At 49.2% G+C, this 27982-nt stretch overlaps 2 protein-coding genes and 1 pseudogene across 2 annotated transcripts; 1 reads left to right on the top strand and 2 right to left on the bottom strand.

Moving 5' to 3' along the window:
• Positions 1–309: 309 nt before the first annotated feature.
• Positions 310–4668, bottom strand: GSTT4 (glutathione S-transferase theta 4). Its single transcript, XM_016204223.2, has 5 exons — positions 4557–4668; positions 3447–3534; positions 2963–3113; positions 1637–1813; positions 310–507 (listed from the first exon to the last, which is right to left on the bottom strand). Exons 1-5 carry the CDS (start codon positions 4666–4668, stop codon positions 310–312), a joined length of 726 nt encoding a protein of 241 aa, XP_016059709.2.
• Positions 4669–9051: 4383 nt separating this feature from the next.
• LOC107530527 (glutathione S-transferase theta-2B-like) lies at positions 9052–10538 on the bottom strand (the record flags this gene model as incomplete). The annotated part of the gene is made up of 3 exons (XM_087828783.1): positions 9052–9759; positions 10074–10247; positions 10338–10538. Coding segments are annotated over 3 exons (585 nt in total), but the record flags the coding sequence as incomplete, so codon positions are not given.
• A 13818-nt stretch (positions 10539–24356) lies between these two features.
• LOC148090792 (pancreatic progenitor cell differentiation and proliferation factor pseudogene) lies at positions 24357–26829 on the top strand (annotated as a pseudogene).
• The last annotated feature ends 1153 nt before the right edge of the window (positions 26830–27982 follow it).

Below are 27982 nucleotides of genomic sequence, written 5' to 3'. Positions count from 1 at the left end.
AGTGTTGTTCAGGTCTTCTATTTCCCTGATGATCTTCTGATCATCCCCGATGTCTCATTATTCTATGCATTATTGATAGGGGAGTATTGAAGTCATCGACTATCACTATTGACAGTTTAACATATTTAACCGTTAATTTTTAGATTCTTTGGGAAGCTGGGAGGACCCACTCCCACCCACTTCCACATCAGACCCTATGCTCACACCAATTGTTGCAGGCTCAGCAGCCACGGTGGTTGTTCCAGTTCTTTATTAGGCAAAGAAACAGTTGTTTTCAGCATCTGTCCCAAGGAAGGAGGCTCAGAGAGCCTACGTGAACTTGCGCAGCATCTCACTGATCCTGTCTTTGACCATTGGATCCAATGTTGAACAGTCCCACTCTGCCAACTTCACCAGCCGGTTGTGGGCCTCCCAGAAGAGGTTAGAGCCAATGGTTAGCTCCACCCTCATGCGCCATTCGGCCAGCTTGGAGCTGGTAAGGAAGACATTGTAGTTGCCCCCCATCGGCTGTGGATGACAAGGTGGAAGGCATAGTAAATCTGGGGACCAGCCCCTCATGGCTTTCCTCCTACAGCCTCAGTTAGTCTGCTGATTCCCGAGGCCTGGACAAGGGCTCACAGGCTCTGTAATAGATGTGGTATGGGGATGGAAGATCCAGAATTCCCAGGGTTCTTGGTCACTGGTCTTGCTCCAAGGCTCCTAATTCCTCTCTGAGGTGAGCCCTGGCCCAAGTGGCTCTTACTTTTTCCAGTGTGAAGCCTCACATGGGTCCTGCCTTCTTTCAGAGAAACCTCTTGTCCCCAGATGAAGGTGGGAGGAATCACTCCCTCCCCCCCCCCCCAATTTGAACCTCCCTCTGTGGTCAAGCAAAGGGGCTGGAATGGGAGACCCAGCAGGCAGCCTAAGAAATGTGCACCCAAGATGTTCAGGAGGCCCATATGAGGATGGGGTGGGAGAAATGTAAGGGGTGGAGGTGACACGTAGGGGCTACACCACCTGGGACAGAAAACCTGCAATGGGTTTTCCTGGTGCTGATCTGCATTGCGCACTGACTGTGCACCAAAATGGCCACTTTACAACTGGCCAGAAATTATGCTGGCCTTGCAAGACACCAGCCAGGTTCTAAACTGGCCATCCTACACACCCTCCCCTGCATGAAGAAGCTACATAGATGCCCCACACCCAGGTATGCCCCCAAATGCACAGTGGATGCCCCTGAGATCCAGAGGCAGGGGAGCTGCTCTGCACAATTATCTGAAGCTCTGAAAAAGAAGCACATCAGCCAGAAGGACACTTTGGAGGCTTCTGGACACTACCTAGAGAGTCCATCAGGAGGTGGAGGCATCCAAGATCCTGGCTGACTGACCAAGAAATGCTGTGTTCTTCTCCCTGTCCCAGGCTCACCCTCTACCTCCTACCCACACTAAGGAATCTTTGTGAAGTGTGGATAGTGATCCTCCCCGGTTCAAAACTTTCTGTTTCCTATGGTCCCAGATCGAGTCCAGCCACCCAGACTTGGCTTCCACAGCCTCTAGGTCTCCCTCTTCACCAACCTATCCTTAGGTTATGGCCCCACTGATCACAGAGGAGTCCCTACCCCTGCCTACACTCATTTTCTCACCACCAAACTCCACACCTGCATCATCTCCACCAGGGCCACCAAGTCAGCCAGTGAGATGTTGTCCCCAGTGATGAACATCCTGTCCTGCAGAAACTTCTCCTCGAACAGCTTCAGGTTTCGATTCACCTCTGTTAATATCTCCTCTGTCTTCTCAGCTGAAACCTCTTCACCTGTGATCATTGGGATCAGCAGCTGGCCAGGGTTGGGGAGAGGAGGGGAGAGGAGGCTGCACCCTAGTGCCTCAGGCCTGACCCTCCAGGCCTCAGTACCTTTGTCTGCTAGAGAGGTGTTGGACGGAATCAAGGATTTAAAGTGGTTTCACCTCTTTCAGCAGTTCTGGTTGGTGGTAGCTACCTGGGGCCATTGTTCAGAAGACTTTTGAGATCCCAGTAAGAAAGAATCCTGTGATTGATTCATAATGTCTGTCACAAGTGTAGGATGAGCAGTATGGGCACATTTTTTTTACAGTCATGGACCATGATGGACCACATATACAACAGTGACCCCATAAGATTATAATGGAGTTGAAAAATTCCTATTGCCTAGTGATCTCATGGCTCTCATAATGTAGTGCAACCCATTACTCATGGGTTTGTGGTGATGCTGGTGTAAACAAACCTACCATGAGGCTAGCTGTATAAAAGTATATCATGTACAATTATATACAGTATATATGATAATAAATGACTATCTTTCTGTTTACGTATTTACTATACTATACTTTTATCATTTTTTTAGAGTGTATTCTTTCTACTTATTAAAAAAAAAGTTTTCTGTAAAACAGTATTCTGTGTTATGCCCGCAATAGCCTCAAACATCTTGTGTTTATCACATCTCCTGATGGCATCATTTTCTCTTGTCCTTGATCTAATCTCATGTTATTTCATACATTAACATGCTATACAGGCTTGCAGCCTTGAAGCAATAGGCTGTGCCATATAGCCTATAGGCTACACCATCTAGGTTTGTTTCAACACACTCTGTGATGTTTGCGCAACAATAAAATCACCTAACCACAAATTTCTCAGAACATATCCTTACCGCTAAGCATAACTGTTATTTGTCATCTTCAAATTGGTGGTATCTATGGGCCCTTCGACTCTGAAATAGTCTAGTTTAGAATGAAATTTCTTGAGTCCTATCCTGGTTTGAGTGAGATCAGCCCCTCCCGGGTGCCCTTCCCCATGCCTTTACAAGGTGCTTTCATAGCCGGTGGTTCACTCCACACTCCTAACAACTCTGTAAGGCAGGCGGGGAAGGGAGCTGAGGAAATGAGGCTCAGCAACGGAGGGACACTTGCTTAAGCTCACCAGCGGTCAGCCCCAGCTGTGACCCACGCACCTTGATCCAGAGTATCTTGCTCATGGGCAGCCGAATGGCCGTGTGCTGCCAGGCCATGAACTCATCCACGCGGGCGCGCGTGTGCAGGTCTGGCGGGTACCAGTAGGAGGGCGCGCTGTACTTGCGGCACAGGTAGAGGAGCATGGCCACGCTGCAGAAAGGGCAGGGCATTGCTCTTGCTCTCCCCAGCTCTGCTACGCTGACGACCGCCCCCCCATGTGGCCTGGACCCAATGTGGAGCTTCCAGCCACAGGTGGACTCTAGGCACTGACATTCTCCCAGGGGAAGAATGAGCCCAAAGGCCCCGGGAAAGGCCATCAGTCCACTAGTCAGCGAGGGCAGGAAGGGAGACCTGCGGGGTGAGTGGGAGTTGGTGGATGGCATTAGGAAAGGCCATCCAGAGAGGGAACAGCATGTGCAGAAATATGGGAGTAAAAAGGAGAGCGTGGTAATGTTGGAGAAAGGGCCCCAGGAAGATTGCTACCTTTCAGATAAGATAAATTTTCCGTCTTTGAGGCTGGGCAGCTTCCTCAGGGGGTTGATTTCAATGTACTCCTTGCTGTGGTGGTGACCTGAAAGGGGCAGGATGGGTCTGAGGCTGCTGACACCCCAGGAAAGAGAGAGCCAGGTGTCCCAGAGGCAGAAATGCCCTTCTCTCCATTTTCTCAAAAGGGGAAACTGAGGCCCAGAGGACATCGCGGCGCACCCCAGGTCAGAGGACAAGTCAGTGCAGTGCAGGATCAGGATCATGGCTCCTGCCCCCGTCCCAAGCTCTGTGACACCAGGACAACTCTTTGGCTCACAGAAGCTGAGGATGCCAGTCCCATCCCCAACTCCGGGGCCTAAAGCCACAGCTGGCAGCTGGTAGCCTCAGCCCTAGCACACAGCTGGAAACAGCTGGAATTCAAAAAAGAGCCTCTCACTTGTAGTCAACCCAGTGTGGGAGCAGAAGTTTTAACTCTTCCTTGACCAGCTGTCTCTGGTTAGAAACATTTCTGGGGCTCCACTCATAGCTCATTCTTTTCTGGAGCTCCTGTGTATCCGCCTCTATGTTCTAGAGGCTCCTGCGAGTTGAGCTTTTAGAGCCCCCTCTGTGCTTGGAGTGGGGGGGGGGGGCATTGGAGACCAGTGCCCTGAGCCTCACCAGGGTCTATGTCACCCTGAACAGGTTTAAATGCTGGGAGAGGGTGGGTGTAGACCAAGCAGCATCTGGACTCTTGGATATGGGATGACCAGACACTTCTGTGACCTTTGCCCACCTCATCAGCGGATGCTGCACCTAACAAGAGTCTAGACTCCCACAAGGAGAAGGTGAGGGCACTGGGTGGGAGCCCAGGGGCCCCTCGGCAGCTCTTTCTCCCACTTTACCCTCTAAAAGCCTGTTCATCACAGTGGGGCAGAATTAGTGGGGACTAGCGAAGGTAGGCTGGACAGGCGCACAGCCTACAATTCCCTTGGAAACCTTTTCTTCCCCTGTGGACTTTGGGAAGAGATAGTCTCCCTGGTCTCTGTCTCTACATTTCAGAAACACCCCAACCTTGTGCCCTGTCTACTCCTAGAACCAGGCATGCCCGGAGAAGCAGTGGGTGATCACCTTTCAGCAGGTCCACAAACTGGAAGTCAAAGGGGATGCAGTTCTTCCTGGCAAAGATATAAACGGCACGGCAGGGCGCTGACAGCAGGTCCATGTAGAGCTCCAGGCCCATGCTGAGATGTCTGTTGGGCCCCCTCCAGCCACAGCCAGCAGGTCCTGAACCTGAGCCTATAGGCAGCCTGAGCCCCTGGTCCTGTGCCCGCCAGCCTGTCCAACCCAGGCCCAGGAGCCCACATTCTGGAACTTCTGTTTCACTTGGTGTTCTCATGTGTCCATGAAACCTGGAATTCTCACAGCAGCAGGATTCTGAGGAGACCCAGGAGTATGCTGAGGGGAGGCCCCTGGCTCAGAAATGGGAGCGAGAGGGTACAGGACTAGGGAGTGGCTGCGACTCTGTCCTTCCCCTCCCTCAGGCTAATGTGTTCGTCCATGGCCAGAGTGTGACAAGGGCTTACTCAAGGGAATTCCCAGGGCCAGGCCTTCAATGTGAAACGTGACCAAAGGGGCTTTGCAGGGTCCAGAAGGAGGATGGGTAATGAGATCTAACCCTGGAAGTTTCCAGAAGCAGAGATTAGACATATTCATTGACCAATCTAGCCTAAACTGTGGCTAGAAAAGGACTGGGAGAAAGAGAAACAGGAGCTGTTAAAACATTGGGGACAGCCCTGGGTGGTGTGGCTCAGTTGGGTGGAGCATTGTCCCGTACACCAAAAGGTTGTAGGTTCGATTCTTGGTCAGGGCACATACCCAGGTTGCAGGTTAGATCCCCAGTCAGGACACATGGGGGAGGCAACCGATTGGTGTTTCTCTCTCTTTCTCTCTCCCCTTCTTTTCCTCTCTCTCTCAAATCAATAAAGACATATTTAATAAAAAATAAAAATAAAAAATAAACTGGGGACAATGCCACGGAGGAGTCAAGGGGTGGCTAACTAGGCTATGCTATGCAGAGGAGCCCAGAAACTTCCTGCTTGGGTTGGGACCAGCAGTGGCCAGGCCATGCACCTGGAACTTAGCACCTGGCGGCTGAAGAATGTAGACATTGTGTGGAGGACTGAGTGTTCCTCACTCTGCTGTGAGGTTTGGGAGATTCCCTGGCTGCTCAGAAATGGGAAGACCCATTTCCTGGGGCAGAGTGAAGCTAGAGACAGAGTGTTTATTGCAGATAGCAGGGTGCAGGAGAGTAGGCAGCATTTGTCTCAGCGGAGCCACTCCTGTAGCTGTTGCACCAGCTCCTGGCCAGCTGGGGGTCCTGGGGAAACTCTTGAGAAGGGTCCCGAGGCTGGAGCATAAGCCTGTGGGCCTCCTAGACAAGCTCAGGGCCCAGGGCAGCCTCCATGCAGGCGGCCACGTCTCGGAATAGGTCACAACCCACAACGGTGAGTTAAGAAGACAGGGTAGCTGGAGCTGAGGGCTCAACCCAGTCCAATGTAACCCCCAGAGGGTGAGCAAACTGGAGAAACTCACCTGCATCAGCTCTGTAAGGCCGCGTGGTCCACCAGGGAGACCTGCTCAGTTGCTAGGATGGATTTGGCCTCCAGGACCTTCCTGATCCAGGTGTTGCAGAACAGGAATCAGCCTCCCCAACAGCCGCTCCAGCTGTGTTGTGTCCACAAGCTGCCTGGAAAAGTGGGGCAGGAGAGACTGGGCCAGGAAGAGAAAGTGCAGCTTATCTTGTGCTCCTCCAAGCTCCCGGGCCTCCTCTCCCCTGCTCCCCAGCCAGCATTCATGAGTGATGCCCTCTGGGGTGCTGTATTCAGGATTCTGAGGTTTCATTCGGGCTCAGGGAGAAAAGTGCTGTGAAAGATTAGCAATGTTTGCCCAGGGCAGTGGAGGGGCAGCAGCATAAGGACCAATTGCTCTCTTCCAGCTCTGGGGGTCCTGGCTCCTGCCCAGTCCTGCACAGTAGGGCAGGTAGGCTCACCTTGCACAGGTAGATATTGGTGGCAGGCAGCTAGATAGCAGTGTGCTGCCCTGCCAGGTACTTGTGGACTTGGGCACAGGCCTGCAGCTCTGGTGTGCTTCCATCTGGTACTTTCATCTCGAGTATAAAAGGATGGCCATGCTGAGGACAGGGGTGTCAGAGATCACCCATCCTGCCAGGACTGGGATGCTCCATGTCCCACAAGCAGGGAGATTTGCGATTTAATGGGGTTTCTCTCTAACTCCACCTCCAGGGGAAGACCCCCCCATCTCCACACCCTCCTCAAGGTGGCATCTCCCCCCACCAAACTACTCCATTCTTCCACTTCCAAAGTGCTCCTCCCTAGGCCCCATTTCAACCTCCCCTCTTGGCTGCTACTCCAACCTGCCCTCTGCCTCCAGGCCCAGCTCTCTGGCATCAGGCTCCCCACTCAGAGGGAGGAAGGCAGACCTGCCAAGGACACCCTCCCCAAGGGGTATCCAAGTTCCTTTCCTGGGCCAGTTCTCCCTCAAGCCCAGGGTCTCAAGCAAGCCTCATTTTACAGAGGAGAAACCTGGGGCAGGAAGTTTTCTGACCTGCCCAGGGGCAGAGTGAGGTTTTGGGGAGCGGGATGCCACCCTGGGGCTGCCTGGCTCCTGTGACTCTGAAAGGACATGTTCGAGACATCTGGGGAGGGACTCACCTCAAGCCTCACTCCAGGTTGTCTGGGCCTGACTGGGTGGCCTCTGCCTACTCTCCACTCTGAAACTCCCAGCTTTAGCCCCAATGCAGTCCCCTGGTCCAGCCCCTGCCCTCCAAGCTGGGCAGGCTGAAAGGAAGAAGAGAAAGGTCTCCAAGCCAGGGGTATCAGCTTTCTCCCTTCTTCTCTCTGCCTCCCCCAACCATGGGCTCCAGACCCAGGTGAGCCTGGTTCTCAGCCCAGGCTATCCCAGATCACCATCACCTATCAGCCAGCAGGAAGTCCCCATCCCTGAGGGAAAGGCACCTTCCCCAGGGGGTTCACCTTCAGGAATTGAGGATTCAGGTGCTCCCCTGGGAGGCAGAGAGGGGAGGCTTAGTGCAGAGTCTGGCCCCAGGTGGCCCCTCCATGGGGCCTTCCTAGCTCCTGGGCTCATCCAGGGCCAGCTCCACAGGCTACAACTCAAAGGGGATATACCATTCTTCCTGGGGAAAATGTAAATGGCAGGGCAGGGGTGCCAGTATAGGTCCAGAAAGAGCTAAGGCCATCGCTGTGCCTGGGTCTGGCCTCACCTGGGCTCCCCTCAGCACTGCCTCCTGGGGCTTGCTAGGCCTCTCAATGGGCCTGTAGTCTGTGCCCTTCCCTACAGCCTACTTCTTCACAACTGGCTGGGTGCCTGCCAAGCTGCTATCCACCCTGGCCTCTAGGGAGTGGCAGCAGGTTGGGTGTACCCCTGCTGGGGTTTGGTCCTGGGTTTTGCAAAAGCAGGGTCCCCAGCCTGGCCCTCTTCCTCTTCCATAGGGCCCGTGGACACTCCCACCTCTTGCTCCCTCCCTCTAGATGGGGCCGAACACCTGCCCTCCTGCATTGTCCTGATCTTTGGTTGGGACAGCCAGGGTGGCTTTCACAATCTTCTTTCAAGTAGTGGAGACACAGGCAGGCAGGCTGGGAGGAGCTGGTGGGCACAACGTTCAGGTCTTTAAGGTCTTCTGTGTCTTCCCTCCCACTGTGTCTCACACACACATACACATATATACCACCCACCCCCAGCCCAGGCCTTGCCTCTGTCCACACTAACTGTCCTGCCCTCTCAACTGCCCTCCTTCAGAGCTCCTCACCTCAGGTGTGCACCCCCCACCCCCTGGGACTCAGGCCAGACACTTAGGAGTCTTTCCTCTTCTTCATCCCAACCCCACCCCTATATCGACAACTGCTGTCATGCTCTCGCTCTACATCCTGCATCTCTTACCCCCCAACCATGCCTCTGCATGACCTGGCCAACCTCACCAGCTTCCAGGCCAGCTGCTCTGCCTCCACTCTGGGCCCTTGGTCCTGGTCCACACAGCAAAAGAGGGGTTTTCTGTAGTCCAAGTCTGATCCCATGCTCCCTGTGCAGCACCGTCCCACAGCTAGAGTGCCCCCTCACCCAGGGTGCTGCACTCCCCAGCCCCGCTGGCTTGCCTCTCAGCCCTCACAGGCCTTCTTCTTGGGCTGCCCTATGTGCTTCTCTCTGTGAGGACCCAGGTTTGGGATGCTGAGGGTTGCACTATAGACAGGGCCACCATGGACCCAGAGGACAGCCATGGCTTGGCATCCACACTGGCCTATACTGGTTGATAGGTGGGTCATGGAGTGGGTAGCAAACTGAAGTGGCCCTGGCCCTCCTAGGGACCCAGCCAAGGCTTCTCAGGAAGATGCCCTGGCCCCATTCTGGGACCCAAGGAGATTGGAGCCATTCTCTTGCCTTCCTGACCTGTGCAAGGGGCCATGATGCTTTCCCACTCTTTTCACAGGAACTGAAGCCTGCCAGGGGACAGGGCTTTGGGGGACACCATCTGACACACACACAAACAAACACACATACTTGCAGGCCCTGTGGCTTGGTTCCCGGGACAGCACATAACCCAGCCTGGCTAGGGGCTGGGAGAAAAGGCCAAGCCACTGACACCATAGAAGCTGTCAGCATGACACAGTAAGTCACTTTGGTTAACTATGATGAAGTTTCCTGGTACACATTTTACTCCATACATATAATACAACAATGTAATAAAAGCAAGAATTCTTGGTTTCTTATCAAAGTGTTCAGAATCTTCATTATATTGAAAAGACCAATAACATTTGCTGATTTTTACTTTCTTTGTTTTTCTTCATGTTATTGAATTTTAGGAGCTCTTTCTATACATATGGTGGGTTTTAATCTTCTATTGATTATGTCTGCTACACCTGAGGAGAAACACTGCCAAGGACAGTCACTGTCCTCCCTGTGCAGAGCTCCTCCTGGAGTCAGAGACAAGAGACTGAAAAACACGATGAAAAAGATGAAAAGGGACAAGTAAGAAACAGAAGGGATATTGTTAATCTTCTGACCCCCAATCAGCCTTAACCCAGATCCCTCAGGGGATCCTGGAAATACGAAGCAGCATATTTGCATAGGCTTCAGGGGGAGGCTGCGGGAGTTTTTTGTTGGCCGCCAGTTCCAGGATGTTCAAGATGTACTCATGTGTCTCCTGCCACAGATCAGTACCCAGGAAAGCCTTCACGCGCTTATGCCATGCAGCCAGTCGTGGCCGTCCTGCAAACACATCATAGCCAACAGCCACGCACTGTGGGGACAAGGATGGGAAAGTTGGTAGGATATGGAGGTTCCAATGCCAGGAGCACTGGCACAGGTGTCAGGTCCCTTTCCCAACCTCCATGTGAGGCCCATGGCAGTATGCCAACTCAGGGCCCAAGAGCACCAGGATGAAATCCCACTCAGGAGGGAAGCAACAGGTAATGGCTCCAGCACCAGTTCAGCCAGAAACTTGCTCTGTGATGCTGGGCAAAGTCCTAACTTTCTGTAGGCCTCAGCCCTGCTGTCTAATGCAGGTGGCTATAGAGGGATGCTGCCCACAAATGCCACTCCACCAGCTAATACCTGCATCAGCTCCTCCAGTGCCATGAGGTCAGCCAGCGTCACCTGCTGACTAGTGAGGAAGGCCTTGTCCCCCAGGAACTTGTCCTCCAGGTGCTGCAGCGCCTGGTCCACAGCGGTCCTATTGCGCTTCAACTTCTCCTCGGGCAGCTGAACCCCAATGAGCGGTGCCAGCACCTGACAGAGGCAAAGTGTAGGCTCAGTCTATGGCCCCTGCCTCCTCCCAGGTCCCTGACAGTCAACCACTCCCCAGATGCCTCTCCTCACCTGGGCCCACAGGGACACACCAAAGGTGCCACGGATACGGTCAGCATGCCAGCCCAGGTACTCATGGATGCGCATGGGGGCCTGCAGGTCAGATGGGTACCAGTGGTCCGCCGTCTGGTACTTACAGCTCAGGTAAATCAGGATGGCCACGCTGGGGACAGAGGCAAGAGCAATGGCTGGGAAGACCCTGACCTGTGGCCTTTATCCCCAGCTGCTCCCATCCCCCAATGGGACCCTGGGGCTTTTCTGCACTTGATGGCCTCCCCTCCTATCCTCCTGCCCCTCCCTGGGCACTGCCTCCCCTCTCTCTCTCCTGACTGTACCCTCCTGAGTCTCCTTTCTTCTCTGTCTTGGGCACTGACTCTTGGTCCGACCATTTGTTTTGTACTTTAAGAACCTCATCTCTGTGATAGTCCAGCAGCTGCCCTATGAGGTGGAGACTTTTGTTAGCTCTTTTACGCATGAGGAAACTAAGGATCAGAATAGTTAAGTGATTTGTCCGAGGCTGCACAACTCAGAAAAGGCTCCCAGGACCTCTGGAACCCTGCATGGGGCTGGCACACGGTGAGTACTTGATCAAGCCCCTCACATGTTTGAGTGCATGGGTCAGGTACCAAGAAGGGAAGCATGTGCTCAGATCTGTTATAGGTCCCCCCTGACAGGCCTTTCAGCCATCATTCCTGTAGTACCTGTAGCTCATAAAGTGTAACAGATGTTGTATCTGCCTAAAATATAACCCTGGAAAATCACTCCACAGGTCTCAAGGACATTTCCCTCTTCCTTTAGATCCATTTGGGGTATGGAAATTGGATTTTATCAAAATACCATCATCTCAAGAATACAAATATGGGTTATGATTTAGATGACCTGAAGCATTTCCTTACATGAGAGCAACAGCCTTAATGGTAGGTAAATTATTATTAATGAAAAATTAATTCCAAATTGGAGAATTCCCTCTGAGTTGGGAAATGAGTCGAGGGACTCATTTTACTAGGCAAATAATGCGACCCATTTGTAGTATTTGGCCTATTCTACAGTATTTACATTGTGCCAATACCCCCAGTTCTCCAGATTGGTAGAGCATACAAATGGTACAATTAAAACTAAACTAGGTAATTTTTCAGAAGCTTTTAATCTCCCTTCGCCAAAACCTCTTCTCATAGTACTCCTCAACCCGAAATCTACTTCTTTTGGTAAACACAGCCTTTCTTTATGAAATAGTCACCAGCCACCCTATGCATCTATAATCTAGATGAAGGGACGTATGAATCAACCTTATGAAAAAGAGATAATCTGTATTATCATCAAAAGCATATTGCTTTTGGTTCAGTTGACTGGAGCATCGTCCCATACATCAAAGGGTCATGGGTTGGATTCCTGGTCAGGGCATATGTCTAGGTTTTGGATTCGATCCCCAGCCCTAGTTGGGGCATATGTGGGAGGTAACCAATATTTCTCTCTCACATCAATGTTTTTCTCTGTCTCTCTCTAGAAATCAATGAACACGTCCTTCGGTGAGGATTAAAAAAAGAAAAAGCTCATTAACCAGCTTATAGGTACTGGTAAATTAGTGACATTCATTTCACAATGTGCTCCCTCAAGACAAAGACTTTAAAGACTATGACTTACAACCAGGAGATTTTTGTCCTTTGGAAAAGGCATTAATTAAAGACTCTCTCCAACATTGTTAGGATGGACCTTATCAGATGCCTAACCTTGAGTGGACATCTACCCTAGTCTCTGACACTTGCCTCCATCTACAGTGGAGATCAAAGGCTCTGCAGAATGAGAAGCCGCCAACATCAGAGACAGACAGCTATCCCAAGACATCAACGAGGCCTGTGTACCTACAAATCGATGTTGAACATTGACTGTCTTTACCTGTCTGCTAATATTAATAATAGTTATACTTGTTCTTTAGGCTTTTCTCAAACCTTGTGTATATAAGCCCAACTGTTAATTATTGCTAAAGGTGCACAAGATAACTTTTGTATTACCAATAATATTCTTTTTTATAATTTCTCTTGAAATTTAATGCTATTACAAAAGGAAGGAAAGGGATGTGCATATTTTTAAGAGAAATTAAAAGGAAGTAGTTCATTCTAATAAGTTGGTTATTTCTAAATGAGTAAAAAGAGACAAAGATCAAGGGAAATTGTAGAAAGCTAGTGAAAATGAAATATTGAGAAAGGAATTTTATGTATAAATGCTAGAACTTAATTATGGGAATGTGCTTACTCCCTAACCCAACAAAGACTACTAACTATACTAATTCAGATGGAAGCTGAAATGGCTATCAAAAGATAGACCTTTATAACTGCTGCTGAGGCACAGGAAGTTTACTTATGAAACTCTTACTAACCTCTGGAATTATGTAATTATAATTTATGGCATTGTGCTCTTACAATCTTGTCCCCAAATAAACCTTAAAGTTATAGCTTCCAATCGCATGACTAGCAGGAATCAGATTAATAACGAATGGCACTGGAATGCTTCCAATGGGAAGTAGATAGGCCATAGTAAATAGGAATTCATCTCATAGTCAGATTATAAAAAACTGAAAAGATGTATGGTGTGCCCTCAAACTACTGTATACATAAATGTTACACTAGATGTAAAATGCATAGAAGTGAGACAGACAGTAAAACCTGGATCATGATAGTTTATAGGTTAGAAATGATCCAGTGTTTTTCTTAATAAAGGCCCATAAGACTTTACTGCCACCCATTTACCTGCCTTTCACTTTGAAGAAAAACTCGAACTTGATTCCAGCCATGATTACTGTCTTGCCCCATCCCCAGTGGTCCATCATTGAGCAAGACAGGAGCTGACTGAGACTTCCTAGGAATGAGCCTCCCTAGCACCATGGGGCCATGTTATTCAACCAAAGGTCGGTCATTAGTGCACTCTTCCAGATTAATTTATGACTGAAAGGGGAATGTGTGGACCAAAAAGGGGCCACATACTAAACCTGACAAGCTCAGGGGCCTTACAAACTCAGAGACTTAAAGTCACCACACAGTGATAGGGGCACTTATAATTTCCAAAGATTGAGCACCTGAATTAATCTGAAATATAATTATACAGTGGTACCTTGGTTTTCAAATGTAACCCGTTCTGGAAGACTGTTGGAGTTCTGAAACACTGGAAAGCTGAGGGATCAACAGCCAACAGCTAGGCCTCAGGATCTTACCCCCGGTGGAAGCCATATGCCATGTTCAACTTCCGAGACGTGTTCGAAAACCCAAGCATTGACTTCAGGTTTATGGTGTTCGTAATAAAATTGTAGAACACATATACTTATGTAAGGGATTTAAGTTTTTTTCCCTTAGGCTTCTTTCTCCTAGGCCTTTGGACCCTGCACTCCTCTTGATCCAGGACTGAAATCAGGACAAACAATTAAGCAGGTGGCGCAGCAGCTGTGAACAATGGGTTAAGCTATCACCTTATCGAGACCTCCCCAGGTGACCAAGATCAAAAGAATGACTTCCAGGACTGCACAGAGCTGCATTCCATTCCCAGCCTCAGTTTACCCCATATAACCCGGTCCCTCAGGCCACTCCTGAAGACAGGTTTTGGGTGCTTGTTGGTTCCCTTCAACAAGGCTGTTTTGCAGCTTATTTTATACGTTAAAATAAAAGGAGGAGGCATAGGAGGGTTACATGGAATTCACTGGTGATAAATTAGGGAAGCCGGAGAAAGTAAAGGGGGGCGGATTTCTGGGATTGGATAAAAAAGTAAAATGGAGAGACACATACTTCTTTTGCATTGGTGGGTACAGGACAGTTAACAATGAACTGTCTTGGTTGACTGGCCTTCTCAGTAAAGGCCTTATAAGATTCAACCCAGCCTCAGCTGAATTGGATACAGCAACAGGCAGCGCCGAGCCCCACCGAGCCCCATCAGGGTTTCCTAGTAACAACAGGATGGTCTGAAATTGAAACTTAACTAAAAGCAAGTCATGGTGGGTATTATTGTCCCAGCCTACTGTCTTTTTTGCATCTGAGATAACATACCTTTGGAAAGTCTGAGTATCCCCTTTTTTCCAGACCCTTCAGGGCACAATCTGCCACCAAAGCACAAAACCACCAGGAACCCCTCATTGTTATCTTGTCCCCCACCCCATACCATCTTTATGTGCTGTAAATGTTCATTGTTAACTGTCCTGTACCCACCAATGCAAAAGAAGTATGTGTCTCTCCATTTTACTTTTTTATCCAATCCCAGAAATCCGCCCCCCTTTACTTTCTCCGGCTTCCCTAATTTATCACCAGTGAATTCCATGTAACCCTCCTATGCCTCCTCCTTTTATTTTAACGTATAAAATAAGCTGCAAAACAGCCATTTTCTGCAGCATTTTCTCAATCCCTTGAGATTTCACTTCCTGGCAATTGTCCTCAGTTTGGCTCAAATAAACTCATAAAAATTCTCTACAGCTTTGAACATTTCTTACGTTGACAAATTGTGTAAGACTGAATGGACTGATGAAGATGATTTTTATTTTCATGATTTCACTTAAAACATTGCTGGTTCTTCAATGTTTTGTTTTCCAGATTTAAAGGACCCCTTTCCTTCTCTCTTTTAAGCTATCTAAAACTTACAGTAATTTAGTAAGATATATCTTTGCAACAAAGCTTCAAACATTTATCTTTTTCTCTCTACGTGATCCCTCCAGAATTCTGAAATTCTTATTAAATATATTCTTTTTTTAATGACAACACTTTTTCTTCTTCTTTGGCATAAGTTCATTAAGAATCTGTCTTCCTTATAATAGGATACAGTTAGACAAGTCCTTGGCTTGGCTTCTTAGCCAAACGGACTTTAAAGGTCTAATCTTAAATTTCTTATAAAAAATTCCAGCAAAGCAGATTTTAAAAAGCCTGTGTAGTTTGTCACTATTCTTGCTGTACTTATGTAAATACCCCTTTGCGTATATCAGATTCTAGTGCTATTACTTGCCTTTGAGGTTTTGTTTTGTACCTGTAAACTAGACTGGATCTGGAATTTTCTAATTTCCTCTGATATTTGGCTACAACTCTCCAAATGAACATTTTCCATTTTCTCCCACTCTTTTGACTTGAAATCACTATGAAACTGAAACTACCCTTTTCCCAAAGCCATGCAAGCTACAGCTAGACAACTTGATATAAACTTCAGAGAAATTACCAAAACAGCTTATGTGTATAGACAGTCTTCCTACCTGTTGTTATGTGACCTCTCAGAAAGATCACCAGAGACATTCAAACTGCAAACCAGGAAAATTTATTAGATTGCCATTGCTTGTCCTCACCCCATCTGAAGATTCTTCAAACTCAAATCTAGAAATCTTCTCAAATGCCGCTCACGGAACTCAGAGACTGAATTTATAATTTGCACAAACTATTTACCTTAGTTTTTCTTTTGTTTCCGTACAAATGCCTCTCATTAAATTATGTGATTGCTCATATCATATAGAGGCCTAATTTAAGTGGGAACACACCTGCAACACCACCTCCTGAAATAAAACATCTTTCCATTAATCCTGTCCTAAGTAATCATGGGGACGTGTGCTTGCTATTACAGTCTGTTGTGCCTATGTAAATAACTTTTAAAAAATTGAAACCCATTTAATTTATTTAATTGGTTAAATACTGGCTCCTGGGAATCTCTGCTCTGGGAGACTTTTTATTCCTTAAACCCTTTTTACCCTCCTTAAAATTATATTAACCTCTTCATTGCATTATATACTCTCAAATATTTTAAATGCCTATCACATGCCACTCACAAACCAAATGGTATCCATCAGGATCAGACAACTGGATGAAATCAACAATAACCACATAAACAATGAAGATGGTGACTGCATGGTTCTCCAGCCTGACAACTCAACTAGTGCAAACATCAATGGCGGTACTGAGAAAAACACTATACTGGTTGGTCATACTCACAGCATCAAGGACAATTCCCTGAGAAGACAAAATCAGCTTAGTCACACAAACAATGCTAATTTTGCAAGACTAATGGTGGGATTCAGGGAAGGCCACCCAAAAATATGCCACTTTGGCATATTGATTGTTTTGAATTAAAGTTAGTTAAGAAACAGCCAGTGCAAGAAGGACACTCTCTGGCACTCCTTGCCAGCCCCCCCCCCCCGCCTTCAAAGAAGGAATAAATTTCTCATGAAAGGTACCCTCCTTGTACCAAAGAAAGAGGCATTCTTATTGCCCGAGATAGGGAATTCAGGGTTGAGGTGTATAAACAAATTTTGTTACTTCTTTAGTAATTTGCTACCCCAAAAGTTAATCCCTTTGGGAATCCTTCACAAATAATTGTTTCTTTATTTAAAAGGTATCAAAGCTGCCTGCTTTAGTCACCTCTTTGAGCCTCAGTCCAAGTTTTGGTTTGAGTACTCCCATTTTGCAAACTTTTTGGTGCGTGCACTACAAATTTTTACTAATTACTAGTTTGTAGTAATTGGTTTTACTTTGGCTATTTATGAACCTTTGATAGAGGCAATTGTGAAAAGTAAAGAAGCTATGGGGGGAAGATAAAAGAAGATAATTATTTTAACAGTCTGTACAGAATTCTCTTGGTCTCAAAACTTTTCCCTCTTGATGATAAAAATGTTACTTTTCTTTTGGTGTGGGCAGGACATTTTCACATGGGAATTTGATCTCTTGCTTTTAAGAAAAAGAAGGAAAGTCGGAGTGTTTTTCTTGCATTTGCTGTTTTCTAGTGTCTTTAACTCAAAACAGTCAATATGCCAGAGCAGCCTATTTGTCGTGGCATGTTTTAAACTTCTCCTCCCACTGTAAACACATTCACAACTGTAAACCGCAGATTCTGGAGGGTGGTTCGCTCTGTGGAGTCTGAGGCCAAAGTGCCTGAAGGTTTCATTTCAGTCTGACCCAAGCGGCAATTCACAAGTACTTGGACTTTCTAAAAAAATGATTTTTTATTGATTTTTAGAGAGAGAAACATCAATGTGAGAGCTAACATCGATTGGCTGCCTTCTGCACAACCCCCACTAGGGATGGAGCCCAAACCCCAGCAAGTGCCCTGACCAGGAATCGAACAGGCAACGCTGTGGTGAACGGAATGCGGACCAACCCACGGAGCCACGGGGCCAGGGCTGTCCATTACTTTTTATAGTAACAAATTAAAACCACTATACTAACAAAAAGGTCATTGCAAAAAATAAAAATTAAGCCAGATAACCCTACTCTTGGATTAGGCCCCACTCGCGGCAGGCCCTGGCACGGCAGTTCGTCAGCTCTCGCTTTGCCCTCAGGCCTTTGGCAGCGCCGGCGCGCCACTCCCCGCCCGGCCGGCCCCCGGGCCCCGCCCCCCGCGGAGCATGCTGGGGCTGCACGGACTTGCCCACCTCAGCCTTCGTCCCGGGCGCGAAGCCGGAGCCCGTGGGCGGGAAGCCGGGTTAGGAGGCAGGTTGCCCTGGCAACAGACAGCGCGGGCAACGGGCGTCCGGGCGCGCGCTGGTCGGTTAAGCTCGCCCGGGTGACCACAGCGGCCACTGTGCCCGGGGCCTCTGAGGGCGCTGGGTGGCTCCATGGCCGAGGCTGAAGGGAAAGGGGTGGAAAAACCTCCCGGAGGCGGGGAGCGTAGATAGTGCCGGTGCCTCTGAGGCGACAAGGGAAGAGTCCGGGGACACCTCAGATCCTTTGGGATCCTGGGCGGGAGACTCTGGCTGTGCCCAGTGGGCGAGGGAAAGAAGCACCTCGGGGTCTTCAGCGGGAATCCAGAGTCTCAGGCCTTGTGGAGTGGAAGGAACTGTGCGGAGAACCAGGGGGAGGGGAGGGAAGGGGAGGGGAAGGGAGGACAGGGAGGCATGAGGAGAAAAGGGACAAACTCAGAAAGTGAAAGGGAACAAAATGGAGATGGAAGAGAGAAAACAAGGAGGCCTCCCCACAGAGCATCACTCCCCAGCCTTAGAAACCAGATCGCTGAGCAAATCATGATACACCCCTACCAATTTTTGGAAGGTCAATATTTTTTATGTACAGGATAGAATAGGGAAAGAAGAGTCATGGGAAAAGGGGGTGGGGGTGGCATATAGAAGGAAAAGGAACAAAAGCTCTTTTCACCCAAATCAAGAGCCCCGTTGTGCAGCAGGAAGGGGCCTTAGAGGTTGCTTTCACGCGGAGTTGGAAGTCTGGCTACAGCTCTTTCTGGTGCCTAAAGCTCCCTCTTAACCACACTGAGACTCTCCCTTACCTCTGGGGTAGTTACCTTCGGGTTAAGGAGGGGAAAGAGGGTCAGAGGGACAGTGGCAATGCAAGGAAGGAATGGCAGTGGGAGGTGAGGGAGAGAGCACCAGGGTGGGGGCCCCAGCCTGCTGAGAACTAGACACTAGTTTTAAGAGATGTGTCATGAACACACCAGTCCCACTTCAGGGCTTCTGGGTGTGGTGGACCAAGTGTGAGACTAGGGGGTGTGGAGAAGACCCCGCTCAGTAATCCTCGTCAATTGGGACACTTCATGTGGGACCCACTTCTTGGGGCTTGACGACGCCCACCCCACCCCCCGGCCTTCTTGTTCATGTTTTGTTCATCCTTTGCCCCAGGACACCTTAAGGTCGCCACCCACACCCATTCCGGGGGAAAGGCTTAGTAGTCTTCTCCCTATGATGTAAGGCAAATGGCCCCTGTCCCTTTAGGGAACATTACTGCTAATGGGGAGGTTACTAAGCTCCCAAAGTTTCCTGAGGCTGTTTTGTCATCTGTAAAATAATCACTGCTCTGCCCCCTTCTGAGGTTGCTACGGAGACCTAGTGAGGCACAACGTGCTTTTAAAGGGTATGGGGCCCTCAAATGCAAAGACGTGTTACCAGAAAGCCCAATCTATGTGGCTTGGGGAATCACTGGGGGAAAGAAGGGGGCTGGAGCCAACCTGCTCAGGCCATAGCCTACTGCTGCTATGTTCTCCTTGCTGCCCCATTTGCCAAGAGGGCCAGATCAGTTTAATTGGCTACAAACTGTTTGCCTTCATTCTCCTTGGCCCTACTCTGAGTTCAGAGACAGAGATTTGAAACCTGGGTCTGTCACTTACTAGCTGAGTGATCTTGGGCAAGTCATTTCAGCTTTCCTGCTTAAGTAGAACTAAGATAGCCTGTGAATGAAACCATATAAAAATCAAGGCATTTCTAGCTCCAGAGGAAGGCTGCTGTGGGGGGAGGAGCCCTGGCTGGGAATCTGTTAGAGACAGTTATTTAGTCACCAACTGGAATGGCCTTGGGACAAAGTACTGCAGCTATCCTGACCTCAATTGCCTTGATTTCATCCCTTATGCTATGCTGTCACCTTCAATACTTTTACCTCCTTCAGCCTTAGTATTGGCCTCAGCCTCAGTTTCCTCACCTGTGATTTGGGTATGACATAGGAATCAGTAAGCTTAGGATAAGGAAGCTGTTAGGTTATATTACAGTTTAAATGCATTAAGGGGGGGTGTTCTAGAGAGCAGCAGAATGGCTGGCAGGAGAACAGAGCCGTGGAGAATATTAGGACCTCCTTAATAGATAAGAGTCTGACACATAAGAACCAGCAGGCATGGAGTCTTGAGTGAAGAGTTGGTTGGGAAAGAAGGCTGAACAGAAGACCAGGTCATTGTCGACACACTCAAAATAAGCAATCCTTTTTCTCTTCCTTTTTAAGACATTGTTAGGATTAAGAACAGAAATTATGAATTTTACCAAAAAAATACACAAATGATAACAAGCTCAATAACAATATCCTGCCATTTTTTCTTTTTTAAAAATGTTTTACTGAACTGCTGTACACAACTTCAGACCTTTACAAATTACCTCTCCCCATATTTTTTTACTGAAGACTCTTTGATTACCTTTTTATGTGACCATGATTTTATAATATTTCCTACAGAAAGAATAGATATTTTTGTTGTCTTTCTTTTGGCAGTAAGCTTGTCCCCAGAAGCCACTTATACACCAAGATAGCTATAATTAAGTAGACACAGAGGTGATTTGAAAGCACATAAATACATCCCGCTCAAGTCATATGTTAATCTTCCAACTTTACCTTTCCCCTTAGCCACATCCAAAATGCCCACAGATACTCCCACAGATGTGTGACAGAGGGAACTTGCAATGGAAAGAGACAGTTGGTCTGGCCACCTTTATATCTTAGGCAAATTTTTCAAAAGCACCTGACAACTGAAAGCCTTGCTAGGGACTCTCCCAGGACAACCCATGCCCAGCCACTAAAGCTCCATTTACCTTGGTTGTAAATCCACCTCATTAATTGCAGCCATGCAGGGCTCAAGGTTAGCCCATGGAAAGTTCAAGGGAATAGATTCTTTGAACAATACGGAGGACTGGTTTACTCCTAATTTTAGCTAATTTTGTGTTGGCACACAAGCTCCCCAGCCCATCTGCCCCCCTTCACCCTGCCTCAAACATACAGAGCAGGGAGGTTCCTGAGATCTGTGCCCACCCCAAAAACAACTCCGCTAGACAGGAAGAGGGTCCCTGGCCCTGAACAGAGTTCTCCCTACTGAACCCACCCTGCCCTCTCTTGCACACACAGAGCTGGTCAAGCTGCCCTTTGAACCACAGGCTCATTTCCTAAAAGGACTAGGGGTGGAAGCTAGAAAAGCTGATTCAGGTCCCAGACACGTCTTTTAGAACCCTGTGCCAGCTCCCCTTTATCTGCCTGTCAGGTAATAGGACTGTCAAGAATTCATCCACAAGTGTAAGAATACATGCTATCAGGGAGGGGAGATGAGAGAAAAAGTGCAGAATTGGAAGAAAAAAGACCACAGTTTGGAAGGAGGGCAGTGGGGTGAGGGAGGCTCTCTTCCTGCTTCTGTACCTGAGACTGGTACTGCCGTTAACTTGACATGTGGCTGTGGGTGAAGCCTCCTACTTTACCTCTGTGGGCCTCAGCTTCCCCTTTAAATTAGAGCTGCTAATACCTACCTCACAGGGTTGTTGTGAGGATAACACAAGGTAACGTCTGGGGAAACTGCTTGAGAAATTGGGAAAGGTAACTCACACGGGACCCTCATAATCCTTTTGGCCAAAAGGGGAAAGTAGATTCAGAGGTCCTGGACTCAGGCCTGGCCTTGCCTGTTTGGGGAAGTCTCCCTAGCCTTTACTCAAAGCTGACCCTGCCTCAGGCGGAGCAGCCCTTCTCAAGAGAACCTCCCTTCCCCTGGTGCTATCAAAGAAAATTCGAGCTCAGTTTGGTGGGTGCCCTGGGGCACGGCCCTTTGGAAAAGCCTAGAAAACTGAGGAGTTGCTGTTCTGGTCCAGCAGGTCCCAGCTGCCAAAAGGGGACCTGGCCCTGATCTGTTCTGCCTAAGGCTGGCCAGTAGGGTGTAGGTTCTTGACTTCGTGCAGGGAAGATTTCATAACACACGTCTGGGTGATTTTGAGAGTATGTTTATTAAAGCTGGGGACAGTAAAACAAGGAAGGGCCTAGCTTATAAGCAACAGGAGGGGTTGCTGGTTCAATTCCAGGTCAGGGTACATGTCCAGGTGGCGGGCTTAATCCACAGTGGGGGGCATGCAGGAGGCAGCCAATTAATGATACCCTCTTACATCAATATTTCTCTCTTCTCCCTTCCTCTCTAAAAATCAACAAACTATTAAAAAAGAAGAAGCAACAGGAGAGCCAAGGCTGGGCTGTGTTGGCTCACTGGGAAGTCAGAGAAAAGGGGGCCTTGGAGACAGGTTCAGGGGGTTAGCCCAGGACAAGCTGCCACTGCCCATTGCTCCCCTGGTTGCAAGCCTCGTGGGGTCCCCTTGAGTTTAGGAGATGCAAGCCTGAGAGGGGAGAAGAGGGGGAAGGGAAAAGCAGGTGTGTGCTCCTGGGAGGGAGGGCACTTGCTGGGACTTTTGGTTTGAGGGTTTTTAAAGGCTGGGAGTTTAGGGAAGGTCTTTGGGGAGGTTCAATAGAATATTCATCAGTTTTATGCTGATGTGCCAAGAAGAGACTTATTCCCTTAACTTCATCTGTCCTTGGGTATGGTTGGCACAAATGACACTAATTGGATTTCTGTTGTCTGTCTCCCAGAGTAAGGTGATTTAAGCTATTTACTGTCTGGTTGGGGGGAAGTGCAAATCATTTACTCTTAAGTGTCTTTGGTTAGGGAAGATGGGATTTACTAGATGGCGGCAAACTGGTGGGCATTTAGATTTGCTAGATGGCTGCAAACTGCTTAACTATCTGTCTCAGTTTTCCTGTTCCACCTGCCAAAGAATTTCCCTAGCTTCTTACTATCCTGCCTCACAGGGAAGAGGACCAGAGATGACTCAGGACTGGGATAAGAGAGTATGAGTGGGAGGCCAATCAGCTGAGATGGAGACAAGGTGGCCCTGGAGACAGGGACAGGCAGCGAGGAGCAAGGGGTCCAACTGAGCAGGGGCTGCAAAGCCAAGGGTCCATTCGGTCTCTGGGCCCACGCCAGAGAGCTGGCTGGAGTGTTTGGGCCTTCTTGCTTCCCTGGTGATTTTCCTCCAGGTGGTACCTGGGGCCCACTCTTCTGGGCCTCCTGCTTCCCATTGCCTCCACTCTCTGAACGTATTCTGTCTCTTCAACATGTACAAAGTGAGCCCTTTAAAAAACAAAAAGCTTACCTGAAGTGATAGCTTGGGGTTCACTTTAAGAAGGGGAAACAGGTCTCGAGCTCTGGGGACAGGCAGGCTGAGGTGAAGGGGGAGAAGCCAAAGTTGACTGCAGCATTGAGGAGGAAGAGGAGGAGGGAGCCGGGGCGGGGGCGGACCCGTGCGGCTCTCTCTCTGAATTTCCTAAGGTAAAATTCAAAAAATTTAATTCCCTCACCCTTCTAGGTTAGAGCTCAACGAAATGAAAAACTTAAGATCACAATATTAAAATCTAAAGCATTCACAGAGAGCCCAGCCATCTGTCAAAGCCCAGTGGCGTTCACTTCCTCTCCAAAGCCCCATGCCCACCCACCCACCGGGGGGCAAGGCAGGGCTGGGTCGCTCCTGGAATGGGCTCCTCCTCCACATCTCAGCGTTTTAACCTGTCATGTGCTCCACTTTTCAAAGATCCAGAGTTAATAGGATGAGGCAAATGGTGACAGCCTCAGAGTCCAGCCTACTACAGGGAAATAAATTCCTGGGGCAGCCTGCAGGCTGCTGGGTGAACCCAGAATCCAGTGCTGAGCCCCATGTAGACCCTGCCTCCAGACCCTGGCAGAAAATACCTGGCAGCTGACGGTAGGAGAGTGGACAGGAAGAGTGTGATAGCCTAGACTGCATGCCCGGGGAGTCTGACCCAATGGAGGGTCAGCTTTAGCCCTGTTTGATCATGTTCCTTGGGGTGGGGAGCAACTTCTACATTCCTTCTCCTCTCTGAGCACGTCTGTGCCCCTCCTGCCTTCTCACAAATGGGCATCATCTGCCCTAGGGGCAGCTCAGTCGTTGGGCCTCACTTATGACACCTTTTAGTATGTTTGAAACTTCTTCATTTCCATTTTCCTCTGTGTGTCCAATGTTGAGCTCTGCCTAGTGACACAGCAACCAAGTTTGGGCTCTGCCCCATGCGCAGTGCTTGCCGACCTGTGCGACTCCTCACTTGTCAGCACGCCTTGCCCGAAGCAGGTTCCCTAACAGGAGGGCCAGGGGGCAGCAGCTGGGCCCCGTTGGTCCTCAGGACACAGGCTGACCTCCACTGGGGATGCTTCCGGCCTTGAGTGGCATTTGTTTCTGCAACATAGCTCTGGGTGGGGTGGGCCTGTCTTCCCAAGGTAATGTTCAGCCCCTGCTGGTTGTGTTGTACTGGTTCCTGACTGGCTTCATCCCTTTTCTTCACTGCACGGAGGGCTAGCCATTTTTCTTGGCTTCCAGCGCCTTCCCTCCTTGTATTTTCTCTTTGCTTTCTGGCCCAAACACTTACTTTTTCTGACTTATCCCTCTAGATTTTGTCTCTTGGGGTCTCTCATGGCAAGAGAAAGAAAAACCAGTCAATTCCGGGTTCATCACAAGTATCCACTGTTGAAACAGTCCCCATGGCTCCACCTCAGAGGAGCCAACAGTGGGCCATGGTAGTTGCAGCCAGCTCCCCCTGGCGCCTGGTCCTGGTCCTGCTCTTTCCCAGTGGGGCTCAGCTGAGCCTTCTTGAGACCTAATCCATACGTCTTAAAACATATGGCCTCAGGGCCCAAGCAATCCCTGGGTCCCCACCCATAGTAACTGTACTGCCCTAAAATGCACCCCCAAATCATCTCAGTATTTGATGCTGATCTTCCGTTCTTAAATATGCCCAGATTCCCTACAGCCTCTCAGAGCTGCCAAGCTCATGGGATGGCTTCTGGTTCTTACCGAGTCCCTGGTTGCAGCACTGAGGGGCCAGCCCCTCAAGAGTGTTCTGGGTCACCTGGCTCCCTGGGGAGTGGCCTTGCCTCTTCTTCAAACCTTACCCTCCCTCCCCAGAAGGAGCTTGCCTGTCCTTAGTTGTTCTGTGCAGTCTGGTCCCCTCCAAGCCTCAGCAACACCATTTCTGCCCAGCCTGTCTCCTGACACCTCACGTTCTCTTAAGGACATTCCCCTTCCGTAGCTGGTCCCTCTCAGTTCCACAGCTTCTCTTCTGAGAGTAAGACCATGGTCTGTTTTTCAAACCATTTCAGTTACTTCTGGATCTCCCAAGTAAACCTGACTCCCTGGGACAGACAGCTCCCAGCACTAGCCTTGCACACCCTTGCCAGTTCTGGGTGTGCAGAGATTTCATTGAGTTGTGTTTCTATTTCAACCCAAGAAAATGGCATATTCTCTAAAAGGTCCTGTGGATGAAAAGGGGCCACATGCTAACCTGACAAGCTCAGGTGAGGCCTGCATGGCGGCCTTACAAACTCAGAGGCCTAAAGTAACCACAAAGGATGGTCTTAAGACTTTTTAACTAAAAGCAGTTTATGGCAGGTAGTCAGGTCCTAGGCCAGCATCTTCCCTGACAAAGGTCAATCTTTACCTTAACTAAACCTGTCTATTGTCTTTTTGCATCTACAATAACATATCTTTGGAATGTCAAAGTAATTTTCCAGATCCCTCGAAGCATAGGCACCGCTCTGCGAGACCACAAATCCCCTCATTGTTATTGAGTTAATTGTTGACTGTTAGCTATCCTGTACCCACCTATGTAAAAAATGCACGTGTCTTATCAATTTACTTTTCATCCGATCCCAGAGGTTTCCCTGTTTTGCTTTCTCCCACCTCCCTACTCTATCACCAATGGATTTCATGTAACCTACCTGCATCTTCATTTTTTATTGTAATGTATAAAATAAGGTGCAAAACTGCCATTCTCCGGAGCATCATCTCAATGCGTTGAGATTTTGCTTTCTGGCAATTGTCAATAGTTTAGTTCAAATAAACTCACAAAAATTCTCTACAGGTTTGAATGTTTCTTACATTGACAGTCTTGATTCCTTTGAATACTATTGTCCATTAACAAACTGTCACTGTTCATGGAGCCAGGCTTCAGTGTCCCAACTCGGGACTAATTCTGGAGAGCCTAGGATATACTTCCAGGGTCAGGAGGGTCACTTCACAGCTCCTACCCTGGCAGGAACTCGTGGGTCACCACCTCCTTATGGTGGCCCAAGATCCCACCCAGGTGCACTCCAGCCCCTTGCTGCCTTTGCAGTTGAAAGTGCCTACATCCAACCCACCACCCCTACCCTGCCTCAGAAGACTCAAACCATCTGGAGCCACATTGGCCTCACTGTCCCCATCACAGGTCAAGGCCCACATCAGACCTCCCACTGCTCACCAAACCCCAGCAGCCAGTACTTGCTAAGGTGTCACCTATTAAAGAGCACAGCTGTGAGCTTGTAACCACCCCCAAAGCACTGGCCTGAGCTGCTGAGGTCGAACCCCTATGTGGACTCTGCTTAAGCAGCAGGATGGAGCCTATCATCTGAACCACTAGTTAAAAGCCAACCACATAACCATAGGCATCAGCTCACAGCACCAAAGAATTGTGGGGAACCCCCAAAGTTCCTAGGAAGTTCCTGTGCACACACCAGCCTCTCCAAAGCCTTCATAGGGCTTACTGGTGCAGACTCAAAACTCGAAGCCTGACCCCCATGTGTCTTGGGTCGTGAAGTGGCCTCCCATGGCCTCCTATGCAAATGGACTCTGTGGGTGATCACAGGTGGCAGGAATCAGGGCACTAAGGCACAAGCAAGAGCACGGCAGCCAAACCCTCCAGCGGCTCACTTGTGGCCACCTGGGTTCCACTTCCAGTAACAGCTCTTATAGAACTGCTGAGTATCTTGGGGAAGCCATCCCCCAACCACCCTGGTCTCCCTAAGTCCCACTCAGGTCACGGGTGGGAGAGCTTCTTTTTCGGGAAGTCCACTCTCCCACTCATGGCCACAATGTTGGAGTCCCTAGAGCACTTGGAATCTCCCCAGGCCTCCAGGAGTATGATCACCTGTGACCTGGCTCTGAGAGCCCCGAGGAAGCAGCAAGGCAGGCAACCAGCCTGTCAAAGCCAACTCTGGGCCCCCATCCTGAGTGGCCACCACCAGCCACCAGACTTCCAGAATTCCAGGTGCCAGGCTCCCTTCCTCCCCCAATACCCTTTCCCCTTTCTCCCCACCGCTCCACATCCCATAGGCTAGGCAAGCAGAAGCAAGCAGAAGCAGTTGGGTTCTTTTATATCAAAACAGCAAAACACCAAAAAGGAAATTGAGAGAGCCCCCCTCTTTACTACCCAAGCCACAACCCAGCCTTCCTGACACCCCACAACCATGCACCTTGAACCAAGTGGAAAACAAATGACAAGCAGCCCGGCCGGGCATGGCTCAGAAGTTGAGAGTCGACCTAGGATCCAGGCAATCAGGGTTCGATTCCCAGTCAGGGCACATGCCTGGGTTGTGGGCTCAATCAGTGATTCTCTCATCATTGATGTTTCTGTCTCTCTGTCTCCCTCTCCCTTCCTCTCTCTGAAATCAATAAAGATATAAAAAAATTTAAATGACAAGCAACCAGCTTGAAGGGGCCTAAATAGAACATTGTTTTTTTCCAGTTCCAGTTTTGGGGACTCTGTCACAGTGTTGGCACACGTAATAGCAATTGCGGGAGGCCAGGCAGGAGGGAGTGCATACAGTGGAGCAGGCTGGGGGTGGGGGACAAGCCAGGCAGTTCAGGGTGGGGTGGGGTGGGGTGCTAGAAGAGCTCCCCCCAGTGATGGAAGCACCTCATGGGCAAACATGAGGAAATGATGGGGAAGGGCCCTCTTGTTTACCAGACAGGGACTGGCCAGAGTGGATCTGCCTCAGGTCCACCTGTAGTGTGTGGGTCCTTGAATTTGTGTAGGAAGGATTTCACAACACGAGTCCAGGTGGGTGGGTTTGAGAGTATGTTTATTGATGTTGGGGACAGCAAAACGAAGAAATTGAGGTAGAAGAAACCACAGGGGAGAGCCTAGGCAGTGCTCTGCTCTGACTCCCTAAAACTGTTATAGGAAAGGAGTGTGGGCCAAGGCGGGGCTGCTTCAGCTCACTGGGAAGTCAGAAAAAAAGGGCCTTGGAGACAGGATCCAGGGTGTGAGTCTGGGTCGAGCTGCTGCTGCCCACTGCTCCCCTGTTGCAAATCTTGTGGGTACGCTTAGAAATAAAAAGTTCAAGCCTGGGATAGGGCCTGGTCGTGCTCTAGAGGAAGCCCA

This window comes from Miniopterus natalensis, chromosome 20 (genome assembly GCF_054644295.1).
Source record: "Miniopterus natalensis isolate mMinNat1 chromosome 20, mMinNat1.hap1, whole genome shotgun sequence".
Lineage (NCBI taxonomy): Eukaryota > Metazoa > Chordata > Mammalia > Chiroptera > Miniopteridae > Miniopterus > Miniopterus natalensis.
Note: the sequence above shows the minus strand (reverse complement) of the source record. Positions and strands in the feature narration are given on the sequence as shown.